General features: G+C 41.1%; 1 protein-coding gene across 1 annotated transcript in view; it reads right to left on the bottom strand.

Annotated features, from left to right (window-relative positions):
* Itga2 (integrin subunit alpha 2) overlaps positions 1-9,778 on the bottom strand; it is a 90,125-nt gene extending 80,347 nt beyond the window's left edge. The window contains exon 1 of the mRNA XM_010644017.2: positions 9,603-9,778. Coding sequence (XP_010642319.1) covers positions 9,603-9,660 — 58 coding nt within the window. The 5' untranslated portion in view covers positions 9,661-9,778. The remainder of the gene's footprint in view (positions 1-9,602) is intronic.
* Positions 9,779-18,068: the final 8,290 nt, after the last annotated feature.

Raw genomic sequence — 18,068 nt, 5'->3', positions numbered from 1 at the left:
TGCTTTAAAATGTTTTGAGGAGACCATGAGTTAGAATAAGGACTTCAATATTTTAATAATAAAACTTTTCAAATGTAACACCAATTCTCTGAAACTGGTTACTGAAAAAAAATTATCAAACAGGCATGAAAAATCAAATGAGAATCAGAGAAACTTAAGTCTATATCCAAAAGAACAGGTGTGTTTTTTAGAAAACCTGGCTAATTACATGGATACTAATTCTGAGATCAGAATCAGAATGCTGTTGTATACTGCACACCCAAAAAGGTGCATCAGTTACATCTACGTTAGGGTGGCAAATATGTTATGAAACAAACAAAAGTGTGTAGAATGGCTCGTTCCCTATCCAGCAGGCAAACTGTCGCGTGGGAGGTGTCTTTTCCCCACAGCTTTTGTTTTCATTGCTTCCGCATAGCTCTTCTTTCTTTCCTTTTTTGCACATGTGGAACAGCTTCACCTGCCTCTCGTCAGGAAGTATGACCTTTCCCTTTCATATCCCAGTACATACTTCGCCTTTCTTCTTGCAGTCATCTGTGGTATTTACTCAGGGACTCCTTTCTGCCAGACCTTTTGTTGCTGGCTGCCAATCTGTCTCCTTCTCCTTTTTCTCTTTCCATAAACATTAAAGTCTTCCCTTTCCCTTACTTCTTCTTGTGTGATGGTCCTCTGCCGCCTTCAACTACCTACCTCAATGAAATTTTCAGAAATTACAAGTGAACGTGCAGTAATATTTTTTTAGCAATAAGAATTTAAAATTCATTATAATTATTTTGCAAGCCACCCCATGTTTCTTTGTTCATTTTCTTAAAAACAGCTTCTCTTGCCCGGTCACTACTTCTCTTTTACTACCAAACTTCAGGACACTGTCTGCATTTCCTCACTTCCATTTACTCCCCAGCTCACTCTATTCTGATTCCAAATTTTACAATCCGCAGAGATGGCCCCGGCAAAGCCATCAGACTCGCCTGACTCCTGTGAAGAAACTGATTCTGTCGATAAATTCTTCCTTCTCCAAATATTTCTTTGTATCCCATTTTGTATCATCTTCTTTCCCAGCTGTCCTTCCCTCTCCCATCTTACCTATTCTTCCTCACCTGATCCTCTAAAGTAGTTTCAAAGTTGTTGCGGGAGACTTCTTTTGATCTTTCTTTGCCTTACTAATCTTAACAATGCCATCTCCTAGATTTGATGATTCTTAAGTCTCTGTCCACACCTTATTTCCTTGCCCACTCCTAATACCTCTACATACATCTGTCTACTAAATAGTCACGTACATCTGGTCATCTCAAACTCAACCTGTACAAACAACCTGATCATCTTTTTCCCTCCAACTTTCTGTCCTTTGATGCTCCTTACTTCAACTTGCCTTGAGTTTTCCATATCAGAAACTTTAGCACCTACCTTATCTCCCCCTTCTCTATGTGTAAAAACAGTAAACACTCAGCAAGTCCTGTCTGTTCTCCTTCCTTAATACCTTTCGAATCAGTCCCCTAACTCCTTTCTCTACTGCTACTACTGCTCAATCAATATTTTACCACTAGGATCTCTCAACTGGCATACTTCACTAATCCTAAAACTAAAACCAATTATTACCTAAATGAATTCGGTGACTTCTGTCTGGTCTCTGTTCATCAACCCTCCTGTCACTTGAGTGATCTTCCTAAAGAACAAATCTGTTCTTATCATTCCCATCTGATTCCCCCAACCCCCAGTACCAGGAACCTTGCATTTGCAAGGCAGGCACAGTGCCACTAAGCTAAATCCCCAGCCCTTCTTGTAAAAAACCCTCCAAATCTTCCCACTGTCCTATGTTTTCTACCATGGTTTAAAGACTCATGGCCCAGTGGCTGGTTATTCTCTCAGCTTTTACTTTCTGAAAATACCATAAGCACTAGGTTCTTGCTATAACCACTTTCTGCTTTTACTATGTCAGTTTCCTATTCAAGAATGAAACATCTCACCTAGCAACCAGGAGAATTGGGTCCTACTGTTGGGGTCCTACAGCTATCAAGATCTCCATGGTCCCTCTCTGACAGATCTAAATTCTAATAATTTTTTCCTCTCTCCATAAAGATATCTCTGGAGGTTTGACATTTCAGTGTGTCACAGAGACATTTCTCCATCCCTGAACTCAACATTTAGCTCTCTATCACTCATTATTTGCAAACATCTGACATCTATCATGCTATAGAAACATGTTACAATTCCAAATTATAAAAAAAGTTTAAATCATGTAAAAAATGTTAAAGACACTGAGAGAAAAGAGGATCAAAAACTTCAATAATTTAGAATCTCAAAGACAACACTAAGGATTCATTTTTCTATCTCTTTGCAGGTGGCTATATATGCTATATTGGTATTCTCAATTTCACATCTAAACCTGACAATATGTTCCTTAGAAATGACCTTCTTAGGAATAAAAATTCTTCTCCTCAAATCTCCAGAAGACATCCCTCTCCAATGACTCACTGGTCAACACTGCATTATAAGCTGATGTCTACATGAGACACTGATAAAGGCATTCTGGATCTGCTTGTACAAGAGAGAATAGTGAGTTTATAAATGGACTTCTGCTAGGAAGAATGATGATGGGCTCAAAACTAGCGAAGTTTTTCTTTAGGGCTGAGACCATTTCCTTCCCTCATGTCTGGATTTTTTCCAAGAAGACTACAACTTCTCTGGACCATGTTTCTGGTTTTCTCTGATTCAACCTTGAACCTACCACACTGCCTCAATAAAGCAGGTGTTTGGTAAAGATATGATTAAAGGTAATTTTTATGGAGTTCTCTGTAGTCAGAGCAATAATGCCTCTGTAGACCTTTAGAAGAGGAAAAAAATTGTAGACGTACATAGAAACCATGGCTCCACATTTTCAAAAGCAGGATTCTCTCTCTTCAGAGAGCCATTCCTCTGTGTATCCTTCCACTGGTCACCATGACAACTGGAAGAAACAACTTTCTGCACCTTTGACTTGCTAATTAGAGGGCCAAGACTCCTCTTCTTTTGTGCTGTGTTGAACCTTCAGAAATATTCTAAGCTGAACAGGGTAGTAGTTAGGACTAACACTAGGGCTTTAGTGGTAAATTTATACAATATCAATATACTTTTGGCCTCAAATATTTCCCTACTCTTCCTTAAATTTTTATTTTTTACTGCCTGGAGTTCATTTTGATATCTAAAATTCCATCATTAGAAACTCATCTCTGCATTAATAGGCTTCTGCTTTTTACTACACCCAAGACTGTTAGCAATGCAGACAAGGAGTTGTCATCATCCACTTCAGAAGAAATTCATTTAAACTGACGTACTCACTGACTCTTGGTGTTGAAATCTACCTGTCTTGGTGTTCACCTCACAAGGAGGTACAGGCAACACTGGAATTTTAATTTGTTAGGAAATAGAAGGAGGCAGTGATAATATTTAAGCAGTCCCTTCCAAACCAGATGGTACATCAGAAATATATGAGTAATTATTTTTAGCTATAAAATCTTGAGTTCCAACCCATTAGTTTAAGTCATGAAGGCTCACAGAGGTTCACAAGCCACAGCAAAGCTTAGCTGAGGTTGAGCAGGTAGAAATGGTAAGCCATGGTGGTGGTGGTGAGGTATTTACTTTATCAGAAGATGGCCTAAGGATATTGAAGGGCTGAGAATCACAGGGGAGAGATGGTTTATACCGGATCCTGGAAAGGAAAGATTACCTCAAGCTCTCCTTTTCGCTAAAGAAGAAAAACTGCCCTACTTTATAATTATGCTTGGTGACGTTTCTTCTAAAAGTGAATGGTCAGTTGCAAAGAGTTGAGAGAAAAAGCAACAATTCAATAAAGGTAAAGATATAGTCTGGAAAATATTTTAACTTCAAACATGGTACCATCGGGTCTAGTTAGAACACAGAACAGTGTAGGGGATATAGCTATATTTATAGGGCTTTGTAGTGCATGTGTGTCCCATGTATGGAGCACATGTTTTTGTGCAAGAAGAAGGATAAAGAAAATGTTGGATATGTGGGCTTAGGCCTGACAGCAAGTGGACTGTTTATGATATGTCAAGCAATTTGGACTTTACCCTACATCAGGGGGTAAGTCACGGGATAGATGAGACAGGGCATAGGGCTGGGGATTTAGCTCAGCGGTTCGGTGGCCTGCCTTGCAAGCGCAAGGACCTGAGTTCAATCCCCGGTACCCAAAACAAAAAAACAAAACAAAACAAAACAAAAAAATTAAATGACATCAATGAATTAAAAAAAAAAAAGAAAGAAACAGGGCATGAAGCACTGGACATTGATAAGATTTTTAAAAAGATAACACTGGTAACAATGAGGAGAATGAATTGGAGAGACAAGAAACAAAAATAGGTAAGTCATTTTAAGAGATACAACAAAGTGAGGGCTTGAACAGGGTGGTGGCAGAATCTGCATGGGTTTCAGGGAACAAATAGAATCTGTAGACTGTGAGAATAAAAACAAGAGAACAAATTCCTGGCTTTCTTGTTAGCATGATAATACTGACATTAACCCCCAGTAAAGCAGAAAATTTACAGTGTTAAATTCAATTTTAAAAATATTGAGTCTGATAAGCTTATAGAACATTTGGATGGAGAAACTTGATGGCTGACCGAAATACTAATGCAGAATTCAGGAAAGGAAAGTGAGGGAAGATCCTGGCTTGTTCAGGGTATTGGCCCAGAGAAAACATGTAGAGTGAAGAGGAAGTTCCAAGATAGAAATCTGCAAATACCAACCAGGAATGGGACAAAGAATTGAACCTTTGATGAAGACAGAGAGAGAACGAGAGCAGGTAAGAAGAAGAAAAGCAGAGAAAGCACAGAAATGATGATAGAGGGTATTTCAGGAGGAAATTAAATAGAGACTGAACTGGAGTTATATTAGGGAGAGAAGGCTGATCAGAAAGTTTCCGAGGCAGTAAGAAGAGATGTGAACCAGAATCCAGGTGGAAGGATTTTTTGATGTATTAACTTACTGGAGAATGTATGATGGTGTGGGAGAAGTCTGAGCCAGGTGCGCCGCACTCCTGTCTCCTGAGCTAATTCGGAGACCTTGCTAAGGCTGAGCTAACTCGCCTAGGTGCCTAGATGCTGGGTCCAAAAGGCTACACCTCCGCCCCTAGTCCATAACTCCTTTGCCTTGCCCAAGAAAAATCACTCCATGGTGCTTCCAATAAGATATCGCCAAATGTTAAATGCTCCTCCCATGCTCCGCCCTCATGGTTGTCCCTATATAAGCCTGTGCATTTCCGGAATAAAGGGGAGGTATTCCAGAAACCTCCCAGAGTCTGCCTGGTGATTTCACACCTTTCCCTCCCAGTCCGAGCTCTCAAACCTTGTTCTGTTAGCAGGCTCCTGGATGAGCTGGTGCCCAAATGTGGGGTTCGCATATACTGGGTAAATACTGAAGCTGTGGGTAAGGATCTCTATTATGGGTAATCTGTTAAGTCAAGAACGGCTGGTACAGGCCGCGTTAATGAAGGGTCCTCATGCTGTAAAGTCCTCCGTGGAGTCTCCAGCCCAAACTCAGGTGAGTGTAGGGCCCCCTGAGCGCTCTAAAGATGGCGGACAAAAGCCTCTTAAAAGCGATGGCATGGGCGGCCGGGCTGTCTCTTTTTTCTTCTTCCTCAGAAAGGCGTCAGCCCCGCCCACTTGTTTCTCGCTTCCTGTCAGTGCATCGGGAAGAGCCCACCTTTTCCGGTCCAAGATGGTGGCCTCCACCCTGTGCGCCACCATTTTACCAATCTGTGGATCTTCTTCCTCCTCCGACTCCGAGGGCCTGCGGTGGGCGGGGGGGGGGGGTCTCTGCCGGGAATCTGGGGTGGCTGGGGCAGCAGCAGGTACAGGTTCCATTGCTCCAGGTCCAAGGCAAGTGACGTCCCCAGTGGGCCAGCTGGCGAGCACAGGAAGGCCACAGGGGGCAGCGGAGGTGGTGGTGGGGAGGTCCAGGCTGCCCAGGGCGTCCTCACTGTCCAAGACCAGATGGCCAGCTGCAGCACTTCCAGCAGGCTTTCCGGGACCTACAGAACCTCAGCTCATCCAGGATTTGAGATCCCAGGACCTAGCGAAGGCCTGGAGAGAGCAATCTCATCTGTGTTCATCACCCTGCCCCCCCCACCACAACGTGGCTATGCCCGAGGAAGTGTGGCAGGTGTCTGGGGAGGCCTGGCATGGCCGTCCCTGGGAGCCCTCCCTCTGAAGGCCCCTGGTGCTGGTGCAGCTGGGAGACCCTGGACCCTTCCTGGCAGGGCCGCAGCCGCAGTCCCCATTGCACCTCCTCTTGTGCAGCCCTCACTGCGAATTCAACACAGGCTGGTCCTCCTCCCTCCCCAAATCAGCAATAGATGTGATTTGGAAATCCCAACCGATTGACAAAAAATGCCACACAGGCCTTCAGAGAAACCGCCCTACTGTTTCAAGATTTCTGTGCTGCTATTTTAAATTTACAAACCCAGATAAATCCTGTCTGGGAAAAAATTCAGTTGTTAGAGACTAAGATTCTAAGCCATTGTCATGCACATTTCACCCATATTTGTGTTACTCCTTATCATTGTCAACATTGTAATGATTATAAAAATCTGTATATGAAATTGTATATGAAAAACCTGGGATCCCATATACAATCAACATTTACAAACCTTGACTCATACTTGTTCAGTTAAATGACACACAGTCTCTTGATGTTGTTACTCTTAATAATATATGAGAGAGAATCTGGTTTGGCATTCAAGCTGGGTGCAAAAATCTAAGATCCTGGGTTAAAAGTCATTTATTAGAAGGTCTGTGGAAAGCAATTTTGAATCTGTGTTAAAAATGATATTTGTGGGGGATATGTTTCTACGTAGTTTGTGTGCTAGAGAGAATACAAGATATATACACCCATCTTTAACATTTTAAATTTGTATGTGTTTATGCTACACAGTTGTACATGCACATAATTTGTAAAGAATTGTTTGTGTGTGTTGAATGAAGAATGCTCAAAAATTCTATGTCAATAGGAAAACAGCATAAAATTTTTCAATATTGCTGACCTAGAGATTCCAAGTGTTCGTACTAACTTCAGAATTACAAAGTATCAAAAAATAATGCTGCTTCTTTAAGGAGCTTAACTGATAGCACAAATGACAATGCTTTATTGTAATCATTTTAAATCAAGAGAAAACTTGTTCCATAAATATGCAAATAAAGGAAACAGGAAGAAGAAATACATATATTGTCATTTTAAGTCACCTCTACTTGCTTGCCTTGTGCTGTCCTTAACTAACAGAATGCAGGTTAAAGTCTGTACCAGACTTGATGCCCTACAGCAACACATTCCACTGAAATGTTTTTCACTGTTCTTTATGGAACAAGTCTCAACATTTCAAAGATTAGAAAAATGACGTTATGTTTCTGTAGTTTCTTTTAATACATGTAATTGAAGAGAGATGAAAATGCTGGATTGTATTTCTAGTAGCTTTGTTGTTGGTGGTGGTTTTTTTTTTTCTTTTTATTGCGTTTATTGGTACATTCTAGGTATGCAGTACAGCTACATTCATTACTGGGATCTTGTACCTTTACATGACAGGTCTTGGTTCTCATTTTTTCCCCTTGTCCCTGACCTCCCTTCACCCCCACCCCCGTCCCCTCCCCATTTCTAGTAGCTTTTAAGGAAGTTCTAATGTTCCAGGGAGTGATTTTCAATGTCAAATTCACCTTTGTCTGAAATCCCTGAATTAGAGCTGATGGCCCCTCAGAACAACTTGTATGTCTTCAGGAAAAAATATGAGGCATGATGGAAGAATACTACGAATGTTTAAATGTTTAAAAATGTATTACAGTAAAAGAAGACACTTTGCCATTAAACCCTCTTGAGCTACTCCTCCTGGCTTGGAACATTTACTGTTCTTGCCACTTTCCAAAGAAGCTACTTTTGAAGTCCTCTTTTATGGATAGGTGTCTTTGTTTGCTCTGTTGTGGCTTCCTCAATATGTTGAATCAATTCAAAACATTTACCTTTGGGTCAGGGCTTTGGCTCAGTGGTGCCACCACTTGCCTCACAAGCACAAGGTCCCAAGTTTGATTCCCCCGGATACCCCAAGAAAAAACAAACAAAACATTTATCTTTTATGGTCATTTTGACTCTGTGGAGAGCCAGAAGTCACGTGATGAAATTCCAGTGAACAAGTGGATGAGGACAAACCACAGTGTTTCACAAGCCTGCCTTTGTGTTGGACGGCACTTGGCAGCATCATTCACTAGGCTTTCTACCCCATCTCGTAAAGACGCGAGAGCAGGCATCCAGAATCACTTCAGAAAGTGGCAAGGATAGGGTGTGTTTGAAGCAAGGGAGATTCGTTTTGAGGAAGATTAATGGCAAGTCTTTTACTGCAATAAATTTTTAAAATTCAGACGTGCCATATATTGCGATTATACCTTATATCTGTGAAGCATCTGACACTAATTACACAGCAACCTAATGGTACCTTGTAGGAGGTGGGTTGGGGATACTATTTTTTTCTTTTACCTAGAGAAAGTACCCCAGGTTGGACCTGAACTAGGTTTCTTCCAATGTGAAGAACAGGACCTGGGGAAATGTCAACCTCGAAGGAGCACAGTTTTAAATATTTTACCTTCTTTGTAAAAATACCGAAAACTCAAGAGACCATTTTTTGTTTTGTTGTAAAAGCTATTCAGCCTACAAGATTGAATTATACCTCCTCCCCTCAAGTTTAGTTCAGTAAATTAAACTTCATAAACAGGCACACACTTGGCTCTGGATAAAGAAAGGCTGGGAGGAAGTCTCCTGATGCTCTGACAGCAGTGCAACAGCCCTCTCTCATTTCTTCCACTTAGTGTAAAAGAAGCCAGGTACCACTTAGTGTAAAAGAAGCCAGGTACCGAGGGGTCCTCCATCTGCCTCGCAGTGAAAAGCGGCTGCTCTTCTAGCTAATTCTCCCGTTTAGGCTTCTAAGATCACGAAAAGGGAAAGAAAGCACTGGCCTAAGTGCACATTCTTTGAGCCTAGGATGTTACAACAATAAGAGGAAAGCAGAAGGGAAGGAAGAATCACCCTCTGCCAAGAATTTAAGAGGCACTTGCGTTTTCTGTCTACTGTGGAAAGAGAGCAGCTCTCCTTTCTGGAGTAAGAAATGGGGACGTGCTTCACACCCTTTGGTTGAAAAATAAACATTTCAGAATCTCTGGCAAAGCCACCAGACATTGCCCTGGGGACCCGCTGGCTGATGCTTGGCACCGGCCCCGGCGCGGCACCTGTCTGAGGCAGTCGAAGTTGGGCTGCAGGCCTCGGGGTCTCTGGGCCACCCACCACGCCTCCTCTGTGCCTCTCTATAACCAAAGCGCCCACACAAGTGACGCTGAAGGGAGGGTGCTGCTTTAGAAGATGCCTGACAATAAACCCACCTTGTGCGGACTCGACATCCCCGGAGTGCGTGTGCGTGTGTGTGTCCGAGCAGCTCCGCATGGCTGGGAGCCCGGGTCCACGTGGAACTGCTGCACAGCCCCCGCTGCCTGCTCCCCAACCCGGCAGATCCCTCCCTCACGCGCCCAGGACCCAGGCAGGTCCCTCTGGCGCTGAGGCACAGCCAGCGCCGCACTTACCTTGACTGAGCGCTAACAGCACCCACAAAGGCAGAGTCCCCGCCTGTTCTGTACTCATCCTGGGTCAGCACTGGGGAAGCGAGACGCTCTGAGCTTGCAGAGAACACGCTGGACCGAACGAGAGGACGGTCTGCAGACCCTGAAGCTGTCAGGAGTGCTCCCACCCTGCCTAGTGAGAGCTGGGAAAAGTTTCTGGCAGCTCCTGCAGCGCTAGGCCCGCCCCTCCCGCAGAGCAATAAAACCGGATCTGCCTGCCACGCCCCGCGGAGCCCAGCCCCGCAGCCCGCGGCTGCACCTTTGCTGCACCACACCCTGAGAGCAGCACCTGGCTGTCCCCGCCCAGACCAGCCCAGACTTCCTGCAGCTGACTAGTTTGGGGACAGCGCGCCTGAAGTCCAACGGGCAGCACAGGCTGGGTCGCTACCAGGATCTCCTGGAGAACCTCAGCCCCCCAGCTCTCTGTGGCTCTCGGCCGGAAAGTGGGGGTGCGGGTGAGGGTCAAAATCGCGGTGCACAGGTTTCCCTGCCTACCCGGAGTGGGTGGAGAAGGGAACAAAAATAGGTGCAGAATGACCAGGTTAGAGACTAACTCATTTGGAGAGAACTGCTCTCAGGTTATGATTATCCGAGGTGCTACTTATAGCAAGGCCTGCTGCAAAAGCTCTGTGAAGGTGTGTTTGCGTGCGTGCGTGTGTGTGTGTGTGTGTGTGTGTGTGTGTGTAAGGGGGAGGGAGAACCATCCCTCCTGGAGAGCAAAAGGAGCTGAATTGATTACTGAATTGCAGGGATTTTTTTCAAGACTAGTGGGAAGGGTGAGAACCCACAGATGACCTCATAAGCCTTCAGTTTAGTCTGTGTGACAGTTTGACATTTTCTTCCATTGTTTCAGTTTTGGAAAGAAAACACCTTATAAGTGTATCTGAGATATTTGACTTATAAACCTAAAATACAGAAAATTCACTTTACATTTTTTTTCTAAATCTGATTTTTCCTCCAAGAATTCACCCACAAATTCCCAGAACAGAATTCTTCCAGTGACCACTTTCAGTGCAGTAGTCACATGTTCTCGTAAATCAAGGAGTTATTTATGCAATCATGATTATTAGCACCATTCCAGATCCTGAAGGAGCACTGCTACTGGCAGAATGGGGTGCCTGGGATGGGCCACTAGTGCACAAAACTCTTCCAGGTGGGAAGGACTTAATTGGTCAAAATCAGATGCTGTGTAAAAAATTTAACCATATGTAGTCTTGAATTCTGAAAGTATTAGAATGACATGTATCAGATGTTACCGTTTATGGTCAGGACTATTCCAGGACATTCCTGTTTTCTTACATGTCACTAACTAACTCTTGGGAGCTCTGATAAATGCTTCAAGGTATTTTTTCTGGCCTGTCTGTGGTACTCACTCGCTTACTAAAACACCAGCTACACCTGAGAGTTCTTAGGTGGCCCCTCACTAACCCTGACACATAATCTCAGCCCCACACAGATTTCTTGTGGGAAGTGAGCCAGGTTTCAGGGAGATGAATATCTGTCTGGTTCCATCTGACTCATGAAATGTGAGTAAGTGTTTGGAACAGACCCTTGTTTGGGAGACAGACTAGTTTGCTTAATGTGCTTTGTCTCTGGGTGCTGGAGGGTAAAATGAACCTTTACATTTGTTCTCAGATTTGGACAGATTAACATTATACTACCAGGAGGTGCAGAATAGAACAAGAGCTCTATTTTTCAAGAGCAAGCCAAAATTCTAGTGAAAAGAAAGAGCAAACTCTTGCCTCACATGTATTTAAACAACATAAAGGGTTCTGGAGACAAAACCAGTTTGAAATCCTCTGCCTCATTCCTCCTACCTAGGAGCTCCTCCTACCTAGGTGTAGTTGTGCTGGACCTCATACTGTGAACAGGAAATAAGCAAGTCAGAGTTTCTTAGCTCTCCTCTCAGGAATCCTGTACATCTATCAGACTTTTAAGAACTTTTGTGCCTGTGGAATATTCCTATTGATGTTCACCATTAAGAAATTAAGACATCATTTTCCAAATACTTATAATCAATATTACATAGCAATAAGCCTATTACATGCTAGCATAGCACACATTTTATGAAAATTTTATTCCTAAAATAGACCATAAAAAAGTGGAATTGTTCTACTTTTTGTCTATTTTAATACCTTCCTTTAAAAACCTAATACCTTCCTTTAAAAAGACACAATTTGATTCCCATACCTGCTTTTGGCAATCTGGCTCTTGTGATAAGTAGTTTTGGTTGAATCATGGATAAATGTGATATCATTTAAGTATGCAGGTGGAAAAATGAGAGACAATTTTTTGATAATCCCCTTTTACTACACCAAAACTCAACAGTGGTAGTTTCTTAAAGTCTAGTAGAAATATGAAATCTGAAACTACATCAATACGTTTCATACTTTGTAGTATTCAAAAATTTTTGGTGTACTGACCTCCCCCTACCATGCCTAAAGGTGCCAGTACTTGTCATTTTTTTTCTTGCTGACAGGGAAGAAATGAAACACAATGAAAAATGCAAATAATACTTCTGTGTTATTAGGAAAGTAATACTGACCACTTGTGAAGTCTTGAGACACTCAGAAACCATACTCTGAAACCACTTAGGAATGGACGTAGGTCCTTGTCTCTTCCTTCTTTTAGCTCTAGGCAACAATATTTGGGGGCAAAGGGTTCAGATGACTTTTTCCCAGTGATTTCTTCTGATCACTTTTATCTCCATGGACTGCTCTCCTTTACTTCTTTTTCCCCCTTCATATACAGTCACCTAGACCAGAAGCCTCTGCTTTCCTCCCCAAGGCCACCACCAGCCCACCCTGCTACCACACCAACTCTGTCTTTATCCTTTACCGTGGTTGTCTGTGCACTATTTTCTGTCCTCTTCTGCTCATTCACCATGATGACACCTCATATATAATCTCTTTATGGTTTTTCTTATTTCCAGCCCATCCTTTATACTTGCAATCACAACTTTCTTTCTAAAATGCATGCTTGATTGCCCGAAAATCTTCCTGTATCTGTATGATAATTTGGGCATTTAAGATCACAGTTGAGCCCAACTGACTTCCATATTCTGCTTCACTATTTTTCTGTAGGGCAGACTATATTTAGGCCAAATTCTCCTGTTCACTAGTCTGCCTCTCCTGTTTCCTTTTCTAATTCCATAGCTATTTCCCTACTCATGGCTTTCTCATTAAATGTTGAATCTCTTAAATCCTTTTTGTTTATATCACGTCTATTCTATACTTAGTAAATTTCTAGTAGTTAATAAATTGAAATGAATTTCTTAGCAGTTTCACCTTCTTCTTAGAGCTCTGAAAAGGATTGTGAATATGAAATTCTATGTAAATTCTAGAAAGTTTGAAATGAAGTTAACGAGTGACTCCTCAAATGTTACTACATGAATCTAAGTCATGACAGGGTGAAGTTCAGAATCCTTTGAACTTGACTCACCCACAGTTCTCCAGGAACTGAGTCATATATAATGTCTTAAAAATAAAAATAAAGACACTTCTAATTTTAAAACAAACAAAATGGCAAAACAAAAATAATACAGGTCTATGCTCCCCACCTTGACCCTTCAATACGCTTACAAATTTTTTCATACTTCTAGCTCTATTAGAGTTGATGTCCTTATTTATTTTGTGTATAGCAGATATTCCACGAAATCCATGGGGTTTTGTCAGACTCTCCTTCACAAGTCATTGAGCAGATGCACAACCCTGCCTTATAGTCAGTGAGGTAAACACCTGACCCAACCTGGAGCAGATTCTTTCTTCCAGGGATTTATATTCAGGATGTAAGGGTTTTAGAGTCTTTGGACCAGAGTAAGTAGGCATTTGTGTTCACTTTGGAAACCATTTTATTTAATAAATACAGAAAAAATTCAATCAATTATTTAGAGAAAAGAGAGATCAGAAAGACCAAGAAATGGAGCTGGTGGTAGGGAATGGGTCCCTTTAGGTTTTTGCCCTCTATTTTCTGTTTTCAGTCATCTGGAAATCTAGCTATTCTTTCTACCTTTAATTTCATGAAATATCCCTGTGCCCTCCTATCTTCTCCTTAAGATTTGAGCAGATTTCTATTTCATATACTAGCCTACCTTTAAGACGAATATCTCACTTTTTCATGAGAAACCCTTAAAGACAGTGAACATGTCTCATTAACTTCTAAAACTCATGGTTTGTAAGACAGGAACTAACATCACATTGATGCTCAATCATTACTCATGTACATTACTAATGAATAATGCTCATTACTAATGAATAAATATATTTTTTCAATTAATATATTTGTTCAACTGTCTAATGTCTTTAAGATGAAACAGACAAAAAAAGTTTATATCTTACAATATGGAAAAGCTTAGTAAAGGGAAAACATTGTGCATATGCTATTTAGATTTTTTCTTTTTAAGAAATGTGTTTTATGATGGATCACCACTGCTTATGGCTATCTGTTAGTCTGCCATGTCTGGAAAATTTGGATATTTCTGTTAGACAATGGTTACTTTTCTTTTCTTTTTTCTTTTTTTTTTTTTTTTTTTTTTTTTTTTTTTTTTTTTTTTTTTTTTTTTTTTTTTTTTTTTTTTTTTTTTGGTATCGGGGATCGGACTCGGGTCCTTGTGTTTGGGAGGCAGGCACCAAAACCACTGAGCTAAATCCCTGGCCCAGACATCAGTTACTTTTCAAACAGGGAAAAAAAGAATATTTTTAGTTAAGGTACAAAAAATGGCTAACTGAAAGGATATGAAGAAATTTCATAAACCTGAAGACATGAGATGTAGTGAAGTAGGAAAAATATAACTCCCAAACTGTTAGATATCAAATGTCTCAATTTGTGGTCTTGCAACATTGAGGAATGGAGTCTTGAAACAAAAGAGGAAGTTAGCAGAATTTTATTGGCAATAAAGGGAAGAATAGCTCCTGGATTTGAAATAGAAGTCCCAAATAGGTAGCAACCAAGGCCCTTTGTCAGGGGTAATTTATACTTGGATCAAACTATAATCAACCTAAAGGGCTACAAGTACTGTATAGCTGCTTAGCTAATATTGATTCAATAGGGAAAGAGTTTTGCAGCAAGAGTATATGAAAAGAGCAAAAGCATTTTGAGGAAGGAATGGGTCCATATGTTCTGGTCACCTGCTTGGGTGTTTGATGCCTATCTAGACTTCCTGGGCCACGTGGTGCTAGTTACAATCTCGACTTGCGGTTTATCTTGCTGGCTATTGTATTTCCATCCTGAGGCCTGACTCTTTAGATTTGCCTCTAGCCACTGTTATCATGTCTTTACTTTTTGTGCTGACTTCCTTGAGTACCCATCCCTCTCTGACTGTATATTAATTTTTATCTAACTTAGCTGACTGTAATAGCCTGGTTCAGGCACCTAGAATAAAGAAGGAAAAAGAAGAACACAATTCACTCTGTACAACTTTTAGGAATTGGGTAAACTCTTGGCTTTGCCTCTCTGTATACCTGCTCTATTCTCCTCTCAGCAGAATGGGTTAGTTCCTCTTCAGTTACTTATAGTTCCTGTTGCCCTGCAACTTCAGCTTGCTAGTGTCCTTAATTTCCCATGGCCTGCTTGTACTCTAGCTTCTATAAGACCTAATTTTAAATCAGCTAAGAGTCTTCTTCAGTTTGATAAACTCATAAAATCATTCAAGATGATAGTTCCTTAGCCAGCAATACACACACAATCTTTGATCTTTTTGGTAGTTTTAATTTTTTTCCTGGAGACCCCTCTGTCCTCAAGTCATTTTGCTGTTTAACTTGTAATGCATCTCATGGGTGATATTAACTCATATGAGGTTTGAAGTACTTTTGATTCTACCATTTAGATCAGAGTTTATCCTTTCAGATGGAAACATTTCAAATGTTTAACATCAAAAAGTCAAAAGAGCCAATATTACCATTAGCATTTATTTGACAGGCAGATCAGTAATATATGTTTACACATCAAAAGAATGAGCTCACTGGAGCTGGGAGAGCCTCAAAAGATTTTCAGCTCCAGTTTTGCCAGGAATTTCAGTTTTAATCACCATCTAAATATTTTCTGCCACTGCATCCCTACTAAACTATATTAAAAAGTTATAGCTCCTTTTTCTGGCTTGCAGTCTTTGGCTTATTTAATGGTACTTTAATATTTGTCTTCATGTTTCCTACATAGTCCTCTTCCAGATTTCCTAGCTCTCTTCCTAACAAATTCATACAATTTTCTACCAGTTATTTCACTTGGATTAGATTGAGCATTGTATGATAATTAGGGGTTTGGGATTTAGCTCAATGGTTCCGCCACCTGCCTCCAAAGCTCAAGGTCCTGAGTTCGATCCCTGATAACAAATAATAATAATAATTATATTATAATCATTTTGTAACACATCCATTCACTTACATATTAATTTACCATTAATCTATATAGGCATATTAATAGGCTTAATATGATATACTGGTTATCCCCAGTGGCTGTCCTCAAGGAGCTTGAAATCTCATTAAATACTGTCTAGAGTTGTGCTCTAGCTGAAATTATATGCTGCACATGAGCAGAGAATGTGGAAATTCAGTCTGCTTATGCCATTCAGTGGAATGAAAGAACATTTAGGCACATTTTCTTTGGATTCAATATGAATGTTATAAAAGTACCATAAGCAAGGTTGTTTGTACCATTAAAGCTATAGATCTGTAGGCAAACTTTAATTTGAACTGGGTGTAGTGGTGCATGCCTGTAATCCCAGCATTCAGGAGGCTACGGCAAGAGAATCATTCAAAGCCAGCCTGAACTAAATAGTGAGACCTTGTCTCAAAAAAAAAAAAGAAAAGACTTAGATTTGAGCACAACAGTTTTAAAGCGGTAAGTTCTCTACATTATGCTATGGGAATATAGCTCATGTTTTGTTTTGTTTTTATATTGCTATGACCTATGATATATGCCTACAGGTAGTGACTTTTAGCCCTTTGTAAGCTGAACATTTACCAGTCTCTGGGTACAAATGAGTTGACGCCATTGCCCAAATATCTTCCTTTTGTTGTTCCCACTTGTATCTGTAGGGCGCTCAGTCCTAAACTATGTTTTAATGTGCTCAAGATCATCTTTGGCTGCTGAAGCACTCCGCTGCTTGAGATCCAATCATGCCTCCACCACTAATAGGGTGGAGATCCCTGTCCATATCCACAGTTTATGATGACATCAGTCTTCCTGTTGCCAAGTGCACTTGTGAGTCTGCCTTGAAACAAAGAAAGCGCCACCTCCTTCCTCAGACCAACAGTCTTTTAGAGGGATTCCTCAGAAGACTTGCTGATGCCCTATGTGTGCATGCAAGCCAGGGAGATTTATTTGTAGCCACTCCCCACTCCAGGCTCACATCATACATGCATGGGCATTCACACACCCAGGATAGCTAGGACCCAAAACAATCAAGTAAGAGCTACCATGTTATAACCAAAAACGTGATTTCTTTCTGACCCTTGGCTCAGTTTCTGAGTCTGGCTCAGAATTTTTTCCACCATGATTCTTTGCAATTTGGCTTCTGTTCTTTTCCATTCTCCACCTTCTCTTTTTCCAACTGCCTAATTCCACACAACGTAAATGACTAAATCCCAGCTCCAGCCCTAGCACAAACCTCTCTCTTCTACCTCTCAATATTAATAGTGATTATCTATTTTTAATAAGTATATTTTGTTTTTATATAATAAACTGCGCATGTTTAAATTTCACAATTTGATAGATTTTGGTATCATATAGTTGTATTTTGAATAAACTTTTAAATAATAAAACTTTCTTTAAAATGCACACACAGCCAGGGATTTAGCTCAGTGGTGCTACTGCCTGCCTCACAAGTGCAAAGACCTGAGTTTGAGCCCCGCTACCAAAAAAAGAAAAAAACCCACATACACAATTGTGTAGTAGTGTTTGTGTCTGTGTGTGTGTGTGTGTGTGCTTGTGCCTAGCCACACACATGCATGTGCATTGGTGTGTGTAGCTGGAAGAGGCATTCACAAGAGGCAAGCTGTTATGGTTTATATTTAGATGTCTCCCTAGAGCCTTGTGCATTCACGGATGAGTTGTGGGTGGCTCACAGGTGTGTGATGCTGGAGATTATGGGTGTGTAATAATTAGATTAATCCACTGATTGGTTTAGCATCATTCTGGGTGAGGAAAATGGAAAGTCCCACCCTTAGTGTGGGTAGTACCAACCAATGGGCTTGTAGCCTAAATGGAATAAAAAGGGAAATGAAGGTTTGCAGCTGGCTGCCATCTGCCTGACATAATGGACAGTTTCTCCTCTGCCACACCCCTCTGTCATGCTGCCCTGCCTTGGAACCAGCCAGCTTCGGACTAAAACCTTTACAAACTGTGAACTAAAATAAACCTTTCCTCCTTTAACTTGGGCATTTTGTCCCAGCAACAACAAAATAAGACCCAAGATAATAATACAATTGGGACAGT

Source organism: Fukomys damarensis, unplaced genomic scaffold, assembly GCF_012274545.1.
Source record: "Fukomys damarensis isolate Sample0158 unplaced genomic scaffold, DMR_v1.0_HiC HiC_scaffold_1, whole genome shotgun sequence".
NCBI classification, from domain to species: Eukaryota; Metazoa; Chordata; class Mammalia; order Rodentia; family Bathyergidae; genus Fukomys; species Fukomys damarensis.
The sequence above is the reverse complement of the archived record's forward strand: the minus strand, read 5'-3'. Positions and strand labels throughout refer to the sequence as shown.